Source organism: Jaculus jaculus, chromosome 4, assembly GCF_020740685.1.
Source record: "Jaculus jaculus isolate mJacJac1 chromosome 4, mJacJac1.mat.Y.cur, whole genome shotgun sequence".
In the NCBI taxonomy this organism is placed as follows: Eukaryota; Metazoa; Chordata; class Mammalia; order Rodentia; family Dipodidae; genus Jaculus; species Jaculus jaculus.
Genome location: NC_059105.1, coordinates 569,857 through 586,500, shown reverse-complemented (window position 1 = coordinate 586,500; position 16,644 = coordinate 569,857). Strand labels below are relative to the sequence as shown.

General features: G+C 41.8%; 1 protein-coding gene across 3 annotated transcripts in view; it reads left to right on the top strand.

Annotated features, from left to right (window-relative positions):
- Farp2 (FERM, ARH/RhoGEF and pleckstrin domain protein 2) overlaps window positions 1-16,644 on the top strand; it is a 194,924-nt gene that overhangs the window by 117,173 nt on the left and 61,107 nt on the right. For all 3 annotated transcript variants that reach the window (XM_045147476.1, XM_004667766.2, XM_045147475.1), the window contains exons 9-13: window positions 4,456-4,551; window positions 10,032-10,195; window positions 10,567-10,635; window positions 12,146-12,203; window positions 14,238-14,496. In XM_045147476.1, the coding sequence (XP_045003411.1) occupies window positions 4,456-4,551; window positions 10,032-10,195; window positions 10,567-10,635; window positions 12,146-12,203; window positions 14,238-14,496 (646 nt within the window). The remainder of the gene's footprint in view (window positions 1-4,455; window positions 4,552-10,031; window positions 10,196-10,566; window positions 10,636-12,145; window positions 12,204-14,237; window positions 14,497-16,644) is intronic.

Genomic DNA, 16,644 nt, shown 5'->3' with positions numbered 1-16,644 from the left:
TCCTCAGCAACACTCAACCTCTGTGGTACCAAATGCTGTTGCTGTCATCTCCAAGTTGCTGGGATGAACTTCCAAATAGATACAGTTTATAGGAGTAAGGGATTTATTCCCAGCCTACAAAATCCAGGGGAGGGAGCCGGGTGTGATGGTGCACGCCTTTAATCCCAGCACTCAGGAGGCAGAGGTAGGAGAATTGCCATTAGTTTGAGGCCACCCTGAGACTACATAGGTAATTCCAGGACAGCCTGAGTTTGAGTGAAACCCTACCTTGAAAAACCAAAAAATAATAATTAAAAAAAAAATCTAGGGGAGGTTCCATCAATGACAGAAGAAACTGTTCTACTTCCATACATCCAAACAAGGAGAAACAACTGCAGCAAGCAAAGTACCACCACCAGCAGAGACACACTTCCAGAGCTCACACTGCTGTCTACACCATTGGGGTGGAATCTGATCAACCCCCCAGTGGCATGCCTCCTCCAGCAAGCTGCTGGAGACTTAAGCAGGAAGCCTAAATACTTGAGGCTATGGGGGACATACATTCACATTCAACTAACACATAGTCCATCTTGATGAGAAGGCCTGATTGCAGAAACTTGAGACCACTGCTCACATTGTATCTACCTCAGAAATCAGAGATGACTGTTGGTGTTCACCTAACTTTCTTTTGTCCTTATGTTGCAGGGAGGGTGGATAAAGAAACAGGATCCAGAGCTGCTGTATGCCAGAAAACAGTAAATATTTTTGTTAACATGGGCTCAGCTGATTCATATCCAAAGGCTGACCCCCAAAGCAGCGAGACAATGCCTTATAGATATTGTAGTCTCTGTTTCTCATACAGAATGGTACTCATATTCTGATTGATTACTTTAGCAGAAGTTACTAAAGAAAAAAAAGAACTTATCACCATTGCTTATGGAGGAGGTGGAGTGGAGAAGGTAGGTTCAAGGATGCTGACCAGCCTGTTGCAAATGTTTTGCTTTTTCTTTTCTTCAGTTCCTCAAGGCCCTCTTACCATCAGCTTCCTCCCTACCACAATACAGCAACATATTATTCTAAGTTACTTGGCACATTCCAGGCATACAGACCTGCAACAGTCTTCTTTCTTCTGTGAGGGCCCTTACCACACTTACATTCAGTCTGGAACCTCAGTCCATTATGGTCCTAGTCACATTCATGATGAGTCTTTCCTACTCAGTTAATTTTCTTTGCAAATGTTCTTACAAACAAGCATAGAGGTGTGTCTCCTAGGTGATATATGATCCAATCATTTTGATAGTGATGATTAACCATCATAGCAAGTTTTGGGAGCAAGATGCTTCAGTCCTCATGAGTTTGACACCAACCTGAAACTACATAGTTAGTTCCAGGTCAGCCTGGACCAGAGTGAGACCCTACTTAAAAAAAAAAAAAGCTCAAATTCCAGGTGGGTGTGATGGAACACTCCTCTAATCCCAAACCTTTAGAAGCTAAGAGTATAGTAAGAGTTCATGACTAGCCTGGACCACATAGCAAGATTCTGTCTCAGAGAAACAAAACAAGGAGTTGGAGAGATGGCTCAGTAGTTAAAGACCCTTGCTTGTAAAGCCTAACAGCCAAGGTTTAGTTCCCTAGTACCCACCCAAAGCTAGATGCACAAAGTAGTTCATGCATCTGAAGTTCATCTGCAGTAGCAAGAGGCCCTGATGCACCCAATCATACTCACTCTTTGGAGATAAATAATATTTTTATGAGGCTGATGTACTGTCTACTGCGCTAAGGAAGCAGATAATTTTTTTAAAGAAAGTAAAGAAAAGAATACAGAACAAACTCCCATAAGTGTCTGGATATTTAATGTAGATTAGATCCCACAACATACTGGATTTATGTGTGATTGCTTTCTCTTGTTCACCTATGTTGTATTGTGTGTCATTCCTTTTTATGGGTGGAGGATTGTTTGCCCGTCTCTGAAGGACCACATCTCTTACTTTGCTGCTTTCCATCTTGATTCTACAGGAGACAGTAAATGGTGATAATATCAAAAGTAAAAGCTTTAGCCCGAAAAATGTCTCCCTACTTTTAAAAATCTCATTTCAAAACTATTTCAAGCTTATAGAAAAGCTGTGACAACAGAAGAGGGAGCTCCTCTCCTCTCCTCACTCACCCTCCATTTAGGTCACTCTGGTAGTGATGACTCTAAACCACTCTTCCTTTCCCTGGAGGGGAGCTTTTGTTTTGGGAAACTGAGGTACACAGAATCAGCACCAGAGATACAATGGAGAATCATAAGATTTATTCATGTCAACATGGACTTGGGAATAACTTCCAAAGCCTGAATACTGAGCTCTGATCGTTCACAGTTTTTATAGACAGCGTTTGGTGGTTTTATTCAGGTGTCCCTCATAAACTTATCAGTTTATGGGGGCCAGGGGTGGAATGTGGTGGTTTGGTTCAGATGTCCCTCATAAACTTAGGTGTTCTGAATGCTAGGTTCCCAGCTGATGGAGATTTGGGAATTAATGCCTCCTGGAAGCAGTGTATTGTTTGGGGTGGACTTATGGGTATTATAGCCAGCTTCCCCTTGCCAGTGTTTGGCACTCTCCTGTTACTATTGTCTATCTTATGTTGACGAGGGGGTGATGTTCACCCTCTACGCATGCCATCATTTTCCCCTGCTATGATGGAGCTCCCCCACCCCGAGTCTGTAAGCCAAAATAAACCCTTTTTTCCTCCTCCCAAGCTGCTCTTGGTAAGGTGATTTCTGCCAGCAATGTGAACCTGACTGCAACAGCATGGTAGACAGTTTGACATCATCTTGAGTCCTGTATACTATTGGTGGGTTAAATGTGACTGGGGACTACAAGAGGAATATTAGAGAAGTTTAGGTGAGTTTATCTGTACTAATCAGATAATATATAGGGTGCAGCTACATAGATAGGGAAGAGATTCAGGATTGTGTTGTCTCCCTGGTAAAAGCTTACATAATACAAACTGTATTTTAGAAGATCATCTGGATCTGATTCTCTGTCATATTTCTTCTACCATACGTTTTCCTAGTTTAGTTTGCCACTGTTGACTTGCAGATTCAAATATGATACTTTATTTCTTTTTGTTTGTTTTTGTTTTTCAAGATAGGGTCTCACTGTAGCCCAGACTGACCTGGAATTCACTGTGTAGTGTCAGGATGGCCTCAAACTCACAGCGATCTTCCTGCCTCTGCCTCCCAAGTGCTAGGATTAAAGACATGTGCCACACACATGGTTCTGTTTCTTTTTCTTTTGAATTAGTTTTTTTTGTTGTTGTTGTTGTTTTGAGGTAGAGTCTCATTCTACCCCACGCTGACCTTGAATTCACTATGACTTCTCAGGCTGGCTTCAAACTCACATGGATCTTCTACCTTCCCCTCCCAAATGCTGAGATTAAAGGTGTGTGTCAACATGCCTGGCTATATTTTTTGTTTGTGTTTTTGTGCTGGGGCTCACTCTAGCCCTGGCTTTCCTGAAATAGATTATATGCTCTTAGGTTGTCCTTGAACTCACAGCACACGCCTTTAATCCCAACACTTGCGAGGCAGAGGCAGGAGGATCACCATAACTTTGAGACCAGTTTGAGACTACAAAGTGAGTTCCTGCTTCAAGAAAAAAGTTTAAAAAAGAGGGCTGGAGGGCTGGAGAAATGGCTTAGCCATTCAGGTGCATGCCTGCAAAGCCTAAGGACCTAGGTTCAACTCTCCAGGTCCCACATAAGCCAGATACACATGGTGGCACATGCATCTGGAGTTCCTTTGCAGTAGAGGCCCTGGTGTACCCATACCCACTCTCTATCTCTATCTCTAAACATAAATAAATAAGTAAATAAAATAAATAAACAAAAGATGTATATAAAAATAGGGCTGGAGAAATGGCTTAGCAGTTAAGGCACTGGCCTACAAAATCAAAGGACCCAGGTTCGATTTCCGAGGACCCACAGAAGCCAGATGCACAAGGTTGTGCATGTGTCTGGAGTGCGTGCAGTGGCTGGAGGTTTTGGTGCACCATTTTTTCTCTTTCATCTCTCTCTCTCTCTCCTTTAAATAAATAAATTGTTTAAAAATAAATAAATAAAAACTCAAGTCACCTCTCCAAACCAGATAGATTGGCATTCTTGATTTTGTAGCCAGGCATGATGGCACATGCCTTCAATCCCAGCACTCAGGTGGTGGTAGAGGTAGGAGGATCACTGTGAGTTCAAGACCAGCCTGGGACTAAAGAGTGAATGCCAAGTCTATCTGGGTTAGAGTGAGACTTTACCTCAAAAAATAAAACAAAACAAAAGTATCCTTGATGTTGGTGTTTTAATTCAGAGATGTTCCAGGTAATATGTTACACAAATTGCTGTGCTGTTAGTGAAGAATGTAAGTAAGATTTTTCTACTATGTGAGGAAAGGGGTGAGAGCTGATATTACAAATGCCACTGCATATCTGTTTCACATTTCAGGGTACCATCAAAATCAACACCTTCAACTGGTCTAAGGTCCGTAAACTAAGCTTCAAGAGGAAAAGATTTCTTATCAAACTTCATTCAGAGGTCCATGTAAGTATTATTTTGAGAACTTTTTACAATTACTAGGCAATTTATTTTCCTAGATTGAGAGGTTGTTTTGTTGTTATTGTTTTGGTTTGGTTTGGCTTTGGGTTTTTTGAGGTAGAGTCTCACTCTGGCCCAGGAGGACCTGCGATTCACCATGTAGTCTCTGGGTGGCCTTGAACCCATGGTGATCTTCCTACCTCTGCCTTTCAAGTGCTGGTATTTAAGGTGTGCACCACCACACCCGGCCCAAGAGAAGTTTTTTGTTGTTGTTTTTCTTTTCTTTTTTTGGAACAGTTTTGTAAATTATTTCAGGATCAGATACACTGTAGTTCAAGGACAAGACTTAGAATTGCGATCTGGAATGTCATGAGATCTCACTTTGCCCTTTTGGGAAGCTTGTCACCACATATAGGTAGTCTCAACCCTTAAGATTTTCAGTTCCATAGGCATGGAGTGGGCTTAGGAAGGACATGTACTGCTTCTCCCAGGCAGCTGAGAAGGTTGGACATCAAAGCCGCCTTGTTCTATAGGTTAGAGCTGAAGTAGTGTTGAGAGAAGCCTGAAACTCAGCACCTAAGGGTGAAGGCCGTGGTCCAGAAAGAGGAGAGGGCCTCCTCAGCCCTCTCACATGCTTTCAATTCAGAATCTGACCTCTAATTAGCTCTACTTGAAGTAACTTCTTTCTTAAACTGGTGAAACTAGCAAATGAATGTAATCTTGCTGGGCATGGTGGTGCATCCCTTTAATCTCAGCACTTGGGAGACTGAGGTACAAAGGAGCACTGCAAGTTGGGGGCCAGTCTGGGCTTCAGAATGAGTTCCAGGCTTGTGAGACCCATCCTCAAAAACAAAAATGTCTATAATCCCAGCACTCGAGAGGTTGAGGCAGGAGGGTCCTAAAGTTTAAGACTGGCCTGGGCTACGTAGTAAATCTCAAAAACAACAAAAAGCAGCCTCATTTCTTTACAGATTGCTAGTCAACAGTCAGTGGACCAATATCCACCTCTTTAATGAAATGATAAAAAATGAGAATAGTAAATATTACACAGTCGGGTCATTGGGAAAATTCTATACTTTAGACTGTTGAAAATGTTCAAATAGGCTCAATGGTGGTACACGTCTTTAATCCCAGCACTCAGGAAGCAGAGGTAGGAGAATTCCTGTGAGTTTGAGGCTACCCTGAGACTACATTCCAGGTCAGCCTGGGCTACAGCAAGACCCTACCTCGAAAAACCAACAAAAAAGTTCAGATTGTTACATTTCCTCTGTTAAAAGGAAGGCAGGAAACAGTAGATCAGCTGAGTCACCATTGAACTGAAGCTTGAGATGCTACCTGGGTAGGCTCAGAGATGCTTTGAGTCATAGGAAATTCTAAGCCCTAGGGCTGGTCAGTGTGCCAGAATAGTATGTGGTATCTTTTCTTTTGGAAGAGGCTTGAAAGCATGTGGGGGTGAAGAGAAAGGGAGAGAAAAAAAAGAGTGAGGGACAGAAAAGGAGGGATGGAGGGAATTTAGTTGATTGCTTGGTTATTTTGTTGTTTGGTTTGGGTTTATTTTTATTTTTTTGAGGTTAACTTTGAATTCACTATGTAATACATGCAAACACACACACACTTGAGAGAGAGAGAGAAGTAAAGAGAGAGAATGGGCTAGCCATTGCAAACAAACTCCAGACACATGCACCACCTTGTACATCTGGTTTACATGGGTACTGTGGAATAGAACCTGGGTCCTTAGGCTTCATAGGTAAGTGCCTTAATTGCTAAGCCATCTCTCTAGCCCTGGTTTGGTTTTTATTATTGTAAGACAGTGTGTTTCACTGTATAACCCAAGTGGAGCTTGAACTAATCAGTCTCCTGCCTCAGCCTACCAAAGGCTGGAAGTATAGGCCTATGTCAGTAAGCCCAACCCAGTGAAGGGTGGTTTATTAGTCATACAGTTCTTCTGTAGATGAAAGGAAAGTAGAAATGCCAAATATACATTATACGAATCAGATGCTTCTCTTTCTCTATGAGTAGAGTAGTTTTTCTTCTAGTTGAAGGTAGAGAAAGAAGAGAAATATGGCTCAATTTATAAAGCAACTGTTTTTAATTTTTTTTTTAATTTATTTGAGAGAGACAGAGAAAGAAACAGAGAGTGAGTGTGGGTGTGCCTGAGTGTGGGTGTGCCTGGGCCTCCCACCAGTGCAAGCAAACTCCGAACACATGCACCAACTTTATGAAACTGGCTTTAATGGGTACTGAAGACTCAAATCCAGTCCATCAGGCTTTACAAGAAAGGATCTTTTTGTGGCACATTTATACAATGGAGTTCTACTCAGCGGTAAAGAAAAATGAAGTTATGAAATTTGCAGAAAAATGGATGGACCTGGAAGGTATTATACTAAGTGAGGTAATCCAGACCCAGAAAGCCAAGCGCCACATGTTCTCTCTCATATGTGGATCCTAGCTACAGATGACTGGGCTTCTGCGTGAGAATGAAAATACTTAGAAGCAGAGGCCAGTAAGTTTAAAAGGAGACATAAAGGGTAGAGAAAGAAAGGGAGGGGGATACTTAATAGGTTGATATTGTATATATGTAATTACAATGATTGTAATGGGGAGGTATGATGGAGAATGGAATTTCAAATGGGAAAGTGTGGGGGTGGGGAGGAAGGGAATTACCATGGGATATATTTTATAATCATGGAAAATGTTAATAAAAATTAAAAATAAATAAATAAATAAAATTTAAAAGAAGAAAGGATCTTTTAACTGCTAAGCTATCTCTCTAGCCCACAAAGCAACTATTGATTGGAGTAGCATGATATTTCAAACTTGCATTTTATATTTCTAAGCACCTAGATTTTTTTAAATTTATTTTTATTTATTTATTTACTTGAGAGAGTGAGACAGAGGGAATGAGTGCACCAGGGCCTTTGGCCACTGCAGACAAACTGCAGAGGCATGCGCCACCTTGTGCATCTTCCTTATATGGGTCCTGGGGAATCAAACCTGGGTCCTTTGGCTTTGTAGACAAACACCTTAACTGCTAAGTCATCCCTCCAGCTCATTACCTAGATTTTTTAAAATTGTTATTTAGTTATTTGCGTGTGTGGGGAGTGGGCATCAGGGCCTCTTGCCACTGCAAACAAACCAGATGTGTATTCCACTTTTTGTATCTGGCTTTTTGTGGGTGCTGGGGACTCAAACCTGGATTGGCATACTTTGCAAGCAATGCTGTTAACCACTTAGCAATTTGGGTGGCCTGACAACCAGATTTAAAATTTTTTTTTCATTTATTTATCAGAGAGAGAGAGAGAAGGAGAGAGAATGGGTACATCAAGGCCTCTAGCCACTGCAAAGAAACTCCAGACACATGGGTCTGTTTGTGCATCTGGCTTACCTGGGTCCTTTGGCTTTGCAGACAAATGCCTTAACTGCTAAGCCATCTTTCCAGCCCAATATTTTTTTGAGGTGGGGGTCTCACTCTAGCCCATGACTTCTTGGAACTCACTATGTACTCTCAGGGTGGCTTGGAACTCACAGCAATCATCCTACTTCTGCCCCCTGAGCGTTGGGATTAAAGGAGTGTGCCATCAGGCCCAGATTGACACCTAGATTTAAAAAAAAAAAAAAAAAAAAAAAAGAACGTACTTTGTATGGATATATCATGTGTTAGTACCATCTTTTCCCTCCTCCCTGCCCCAATTCCACAAGGGGCCCTCCTCAGTAGGGTTGCTGGTATTCCCCATGGCGTTGTGAGTTATGTGTTGTGGGAGCTGCAGTCAATTACTGGGGGGAGGAACTGCTTCTGGGCATGACATCCCAGCCTGTGGCTCTTAAAATCTTTCCAACCCCTCTTGGGCAAAATTCTCTGAGCCTTGGTGGGTGTGATTTAAGTCTACTTCAGTGATGAGCTCTCAGGAGCCTCTGGATCTCTGCTTTGGTAGGTGTTGAGTATCTTCAGGGTCTGTCTCCTTCACCCTGGCACTGATTATCATGCTCACCATGGAAGCAACACTGTTGCTCTTCTCCTCACTTCCTCTGTGGTTTTGCCTGGGCCATGACTGAGATTTGAGGGGTCTTGCTACCTTCTGAAAAAGAAGAAAAAAAAAATTCTCCAACGGAAAGTGTAGCCAGCATAGGTTGAATTGGATAAGCATTATTAATTTAGGGAGAGTTTGATAGATGTGCAACCCCTCTTTTAGCCAAAGACTAGAGGCTGCTTGACATTGGAGAGCATAATCTTTGTCTCCATAGGATTCGGACCCAGTTCCCAGTTCCAGATATGGGTTCCTTTCCACTGAGCAGATCTCTTAGTCAATCAGAAAGCCACTGGTTATCCACCAAGCTGCGTGCCACCACTGCACCGATGTGTACTTCTTGTCAGGCTGGTTGCTTCTGATTATCTTAGACTCCTGCTGGTTCACACTATTGTTGACCTCTTTTCCCTAGTAGCTTATATAGTGCTTTCCAGCACTAGATGGACTAACAATCTGGGCTTAGGCCTGGCTTTCTTCTGGATTCCAGCTAGGTCTCTCTGGGACACCTAGATTTTTTAAATTAGAAAGCATTACAGTCTTTGTAGAAAGTAATTTAGTAATATCAGAAAGTTCAAAAATGGCTGGGCATGGTGGTGTATGTCTTTAATCCCAGAACTCTGGAGGCAGAGTTAGGAGGATCACCGTGAGTTCGAGGCCACCCTTAGAATACATAGTGAATTCCAGGTCAGCCTAGGCTAGAGTGAGAGCCTACCTCAAAAAAAAAAAGCTCAAAAATGTACATGGTCTTTGAGCTCAGAATTTTATTTCAGGAAGTTATCCTAATGTATAGATATGAGAGAGAAAGCAGTGGTTTCCTTATGCTAATATTTGTGAACATTAAAACTGTATTTCCCAGTTATCCAAAAAGCTAGATTAAAATAAAATGAGGCACAGCATGGAAAAATGCCATAATTTGCAGGTGGGAAACAGGTCACAAAGATATATTTCAGAGTGCTGCTAGTAATGTGAAGGTGGAGCAGTGGTATCTACATAAAGTATATATGCTATGGTTTTTTTGTCTCGTAGTTAAAGAAATGGAAACAGAAGTCTTTATATACCATTTTTAGGAGAGGAAAGCTTCCGACTTTTTAATTTTGAAACTACCTTTTTTTTTTAACAATTATTAAATTATTACCTTTATTTAGGGAAATACAGAGCCAAGGGAAGGACACCCATGTGGCTTAAAAAAAAAAAACTGTAAAGAGGATGGAAAAGAAAGTCTAAAGAGCTCCTGCCGTGGCGAGAGCAGGAGGGGTAAAGCGCCCATGTGACGGTAGGGCTAGGGGTTCTCATTCAGCTTGGTCCATTGGGCCGAGCTGAGCAGAAACTCACCAGAAACTGGAGGTTCACAAGTGCTCAGCAGCCCAGAGGCCACCTGTTTCTTGATCTGCTTCCTAAACTTGCTTTTCCAGTACTGTGTTGTTGAGTTTGCTTCTTTGAACTTTTGTATTTTGTTTCTAGGGACCCTACCAAGACACCTTAGAATTCTTGTTGGGTAGCAGAGATGAATGTAAGAACTTCTGGAAGATTTGTGTGGAGTATCACACCTTTTTTAGACTTTTTGACCAGCCTAAGCCAAAGACAAAAACAGTCTTCTTCAGCCGGGGCTCCTCCTTCAGATACAGGTAGGTCTGCACCTCTGCTCCAGGGCCAGCCAGCCCCTGGTGAGAAGGGGATGCTATAGGCTGGGCAGAGAATGGCACGCAAAAAAAGCTATGTTAGAGACAGTCATGGGAGGAAGCTTATCAAATAAGCATTTGGAATATAAGAAAATTGACTTTTTAACTGACTAGAAAATCAGTTACGTTTATTATAAAGTATAATTTTGAAATATATATACATATATATATACATATACATACATATATATAAAATAGGGTATATATATATGTATGTTTATGGAAGAGGATGAGCCCAACTTACTTTTCTTCTGTACTTAACTGTGAAAATGTAATGTCCTGAATTATTGTTCTTTTTTTTAAACATTTATTTTCAGTGGAAGAACTCAGAAGCAACTAGTAGATTACATCAAAGATGGTGCAATGAAAAGAATTCCATATGAAAGGTAAACTTAATGACCTTTATGATATAAAGTGTATGCTTTTAAAATGAATATTTTATTTTATTTTATTTTTATATAATCTTATTTTATTTTTTCTCAATTTTTAAAAACATTTTCCATGATTATAAAAAATATCCCATGGTAATACCCTCCCTCTCCCCCCTTTTCCCCTTTCAAATTCCATTCTCCATCATATCCCCTCCCCATCTCAATCAGTCTCTCTCTTATTTTGATGTCGTGATATTTCTCTCCTCCTATGATGGTCTTGTGTAGGTAGTGTCAGGCACTATGAGGTCATGGATATCGAGGCCATAAAATGAATATTTTAAGTGCTTTTAATATTCACTTATAAAAGGCATTTCATATACATAAGCATATATTTCAACATTGAGTTATTCTTTAAAGAAAATGGGCTTGTAATGTCTTTTTTTAAAATTTATGTTTATTTATTGGCGAGAGAAAGAATGGGTACACCAGGGCTTCAGCTTATGTAAATGAATTCCAGATGCAAGTACTACCTTTGTATCTGGCTTATGTGGGTCTTGGGAAATTGAACCTGGGTCCTTTTGCTTTGCAGGCAAGTGCCTTAACCACTAAGCAATCCCTCCAGCCCTATAATATCTTATACTGATAATTGTATACATATATACAGATTTTTAAAAAATATTTTATTTATTTATTTATGAGAGAGAAAGAGACAGAGAGAAAGAGAGAAGGGACACACCAGGGCCTCTAGCCACTGCATACAAACTCCAGATACATGTGCCCCGTTGTGCATCTGGCTTACATCAGTCCTGGAGAATCAAACCCAGGTCCTTAGGCTTTACAGGCAAATCCTGTAACCACTAAGCCATTTCCCCAGTCCCCCAGAATTTTTTTAGTTATTACTTTTTAGTTTCTAGTCTATATAGCTCAGCTTATATAAGGTGGCTTTATATAGTATGGTAAACAATCTGAAAACTTATGTGGATTTTTTTGTTGTTGTTTTTTGTTTTTTTGAGGTAGGGTCTCACTCTGGTCCAGGCTGACCTGGAATTAACTCTGTAGTCTCAGGGTGGCCTTGAACTCACGGCAATCCTCCTACCTCTGCCTCCCAAGTGCTGGGATTAAAGGCATGTGCCACCACGCCTGGCTTTTTTCGCTTTTTGAAGTAGGGTCTTGCTCTAGCCCAGGCTGACCTGGAATTCTTATGTAGCCTCAGGGAGGCCTCAAACTCAGAATTATCCTCCTACCTCTGCCTCCTAAGTACTGGGATTAAAGGTGTGTGCCACCACGCCAGGCTAATTTATTTGGATTTTTTCCATTAGGATGTGTCTGTAGTTTTGGTCTTTTTATTGGAATTCTTGTTTCCTTTTATCCTGCCCATTTCCAGATTGCCACCCCTTCTTGTGAGCTTTTCTTTTTGATGCAGTATATACTTAGGGCTCTAGAATCAGGGATGGGGGTTAAAAAGGAAGTAGGTATGTATGGAGATTAGGAGGATTTAGCCTTCACAGTTTATTCTGTTTTACAGACGGCACAGTAAGACTCGGACATCTATCCATGCTGGGACTGTAGACCTGCCTAAACAGGTTAGTCTTGGAGCTGTAAGCAGGACTAAATACTGTCTGTACTCTAATGAAAATAATCTAAACAATGTAACAAGAGGATGAAAATTAGTCGTGTCATTTCATGTGGCAGTTTCAGTCTTGGAGCTCACTGTCAGCATTGCTTACAGTCCAGTGGTGTTCTGAACGCTCTGCCAGTGACGTCCTAACTACACCATAACTGTGTCCAGGTGGTGGACCTTGTGTCACTCTTAAAGATTTTTTACAAATATCTTTTAGCATACAGACACATTCTTTCTTTTAAAAGCAAAAAGCAGGAAACAGCTTTATATCTTGATGTATCTGGCATGATTGTAACTGCATTGTAGCAAAAACACACATGGCATATACACAGATACCTCCTGGAAGAATGCTTGGCAGGGAAGTTCCCGGTGAAATAGAAGCTGCGCCATGTTCCACACTGGGACATCAGTGACTGGTCTGTGTTCCAAGCCTGCCTCAGCAGTCTTTCCCACTTTCATGCTTGCATATTAACTTCTGCACACAAGCATGGTTATACATAGGCTCCCGCTGCTTTCAGGTAATTTTGTCCTTATTTCCTTGTGCTGTTCTAGATTTGTGTTTGCGGCTATTTCTGCCCAGTGTTCATGTTTTTTGATGGTTTGTCATATACTGAGTGAAATTTCTAAGAGTACCACTTGCATCTTGTAGCCCCAGATTTTAACTTAACTACAGAGTATGAATAGTCTAAATATTGCATGTAAGCTTTCAGTTATCTGGTATTGTTATTTAAAGCTACAGAGAATATTGAATATGGTTGAATTCTTAAGAAAAGGTGATATGCCAGGCATGGTGGTTCACACAATTTCAATACTTGGGAGGCTGAGGTAGGAGGATCATAAGCTAAGGCCACCCTGGGCTACACAGGAAATGCTATCTTAAAACCAAAAAATAAAAATAAATAAATAAATAAATAAAGGTAATGTAATCCTTATTGAAAAACAGATAAATTTTAGTTCTGAGGCCAGCTATTCTGTTTCTAAAAGGTTAGTTTCTGGGCCTTCTGCCATGGCATTAGCTTGCATTCTATGTGTAACATGTATACACCTATGTGTATTGTTGCACCTCATATTGTAACATGTGTACTTGTGTGTATTGCCTGAGACATATAGCCCAGTAATTCACTCCATTGTGTCTGGGTTTATTTCAATCTAACCACTCTTTTAATTATAGTGTGTGTGCGTGTGCATGTGCGTGTGTGTGTAGGTAGGTAAGTAGTAAACGTTTTTTTCCACAGGTAATTTCATCAGTGATAGCACACATGGAAAGTAATGCTTAGCAAGTAGAGAAGGGTTTCCATGCCCTTGTATGAGGAATCATCAGTAAAGATATGGTTAGGGCACTTGTGAAATAGCAAATATCACGGAGTGGCTTCTTCACTGCTCCTCCATTTCCTCACCCTGTTCATGAACCTCTTGTCCCTCATCTTGGAACCACTCTAGTACTTTCAGCATCCTCTAGGGTTCCTAAGAACTAATTCTCAGTTTTTCATTGCATATGTAAATGTACCCATTTGTTAGCATTATTCGTTGGTGATAGTAAATCTCTTTGCAATTAAGATCTCAAGACTGTCGACTTGGACTCATCACCTGACATCAGCACCATGGTGGAAAATTCATATTGTATGAATATGAGTAGAGCCCCCAAACCCAACCACATCTGCTTGTAGCCTGAAAATGATAAGGGTTGCTATGGAGACATGGTCTTCATGTCATCCAGTATTCTATGATGAAAGTTCTCTTCACTGTGGACATTTAATGCCACGAAAGAAAAAGTAAAATTCTAAGGAGTGAAATAGATGACCTTGAATCAAGTTGCATTACTATATTCATTTACAAATCTAACATCCTACCTAACCCAGGTATGATGGCACATGCCCCCTCTCAGAAAAGCTGTGAGAAATATGTGGACATCCTGAGTTGGCCCACTTGACTTTACAACTTGTAATGATGTTCTTTTAATTTTATATGTTCCTTTTCTCTTAATTTTTGTCCCCAGAGCATCTCATTCACCGAGGGCTTGAGAACTTCTGCCTCCCTGTCTTCAGCAAATGCCTCCTTTCACCCACTCCCTACCTCCTCTTTGGCCTCTCCTGGTCTACCTGATTTCAAGGACAGCAGCATCTCCCTTATGGATCCCCAAGCTCCCTTCATCAAGAGCACAGCTGCAGAGAGGAGCAGCAGAGCAGCACCTGAAGAGCAGTGCAGCACGCAGTCGGCCCACCTTCCCAGACCTCCTGTGCTCCAGCCTGGTCCAGGTGTCAGATTTTGTCATGTTGTGAGCAGCCATGGCTCCATCTGTCCCATGGGACAGAGTCTCAATGTTCTAGATGTAGATGCAGAGAGGGCCAGTGGGGGGCTCCGGGATGCTGGTAGAAATGACAGTGGAGAGAATTCCTTTTCTACAGGTCATTTCTTGTCCAGTGGAGAATACTGGGGTGGCCAGCAGTGCCAGGGGATGAGCCCGGTGTTCACATTGATAAATGCACAGCTGCAGGTATCTGAAGAGTTCATAGATGATGACCCAGCAGACATATCTTTCTTTGCTGGAGGCTCAGAGGCATTTTCTTTCCCATATAGCTCTTCAGTCTCTCAGGAGCCACAGGTACCTGTCCAGCCCATTATGTCCCTTCCCTTCAAGCATCCAGAGTCTACTCAGTCCAGCCCAGACAGGTACTCCACCGAGGCAGTAGACATGAGTGTAGATGATGATTTTGAATTTGGAGAGGGAAGTGACTTCAATGGCAATGTGCATCCGTCAGACACCTCAGAGCTGTTTGAGGTGAAGGCCCAGGCTAGCCTGATGCAGAGCCTTTTGAGTCCTTCTGAGACTAGCTCACTTAGGAACAACCAGTCTGAAAATAGCTCCCTCAATAACATGCCACTGCATGGTGGGCTATCCCTGCACACATCCAGCTCAGCCAATCAGTCTGAGGCCAGCTCTATGATCAACTTTCCAGCCTACTCAGTCCGTTCTGAGTCCAGTTCAGCCTTCCAGTTCTCGGACATTATCGACCAGTTAGAACAGCTCAGCTACCCACCCACAACAGCCGAAGATTCTAGTAGCACAGATACAGACTCGTGGGACTCTGAGGCTGAGGCACCCCTGGACATGAGCCTTTTCTTCAGCAACCCTTTTGCGCACATGGGTGGGGATAGAGTTCCTTTAAATTTTCAGGATAATTTAAAGAGTTCAACTCCAGGGGAGCAAATGGGTAAAAACCCATCTTGATTATTTCAGGCACCTTTCTAAGTAGACCCTTCCCCATTGGTGTAGCTAGAGCTCAGAATCATTTGGTTTAGACATAGGAAGTGATTGAGTTCACCAGTCAGAGTTTTTCTAATTACTGGTTAATAAACCAGTAAAGTACCTTTTGAATGTCAATTAAAACTTTCACTTGGAATGATGTTAAAACTTACACATCTAGTTTCAGAAGCATGAGCATTTCCAGCCAGTCCACCTAAAGGCTGATGAATTCACTCCTGCAGCTTTGTATATTTGTGGGGAGAGGGGACATATGTTATGATTCAAGTGAAAACTGGTGCTATACATTTTGAATGTTGTGCAGTTCTGATTCATGTTGATTATTAGTGGACTGCATATTATACCTCTTGACACAGCTTTTAAGATGAGCTATGCTTCCCATAATTGGCTAGAATGCAGGTTTTTGTCTGACTTGTATAGTCAAGCACAGTGTATGAAATCTCTGTAGAATGCCTTGATAGCATCCTAACCCTGGGCAGAGAAGGACAGGCTATAGCCTCCTGCATGTGGAGGTATCCCTGAGATTGTCCCAGTGCCCAAGGCCTCTGCTTGTTACTGAGTTGAGACCTGAGGCAGTGTGTGTGTTTAGAATAGGCTAGCAGGGCACTGTGGAAACATAAGCTGGTCTTTGTCCATCATGTAGGAGATGGATTAATATGATTGCAGTCAAGTAAGAGGCAGACCCACATGTAGGCTTTAAAGTCATGGTACAAGCTTTATAGGGAAGTCATTCCTTTTACTGATGTGGCAAGTTGTTGGGTAAAAGTTCAAGAACATGAGAAATGCCCCAGGATGTGTGAGGACTTGGATTCTCTCTGTGTGAGTGTTGTTGCATTGCATCAGGTAGATAATACACAATGTTAGCTATATCCAGTTGATACCATTGTGTACATCATTCTGTCCCAAAGCAATAGGAGCACTCAGTGAGCATGGGCTGAAGTAACTCTGTTGAATGCTGTATGGTGGAATCCCTGGTCTAAACCACCATTGAAAGCTGGGACTAATGCTTAAGGTACAGATTGGATGTAGGCATCAGCAGAAGCCACTGCATTGAGACCCAGTGCTTAACAGATGCTGGGCCCAGACCAACCCTGGTTGCACACTGTTGAATTTGTCTAGTCCACAGGCTAGATTTTGTTTT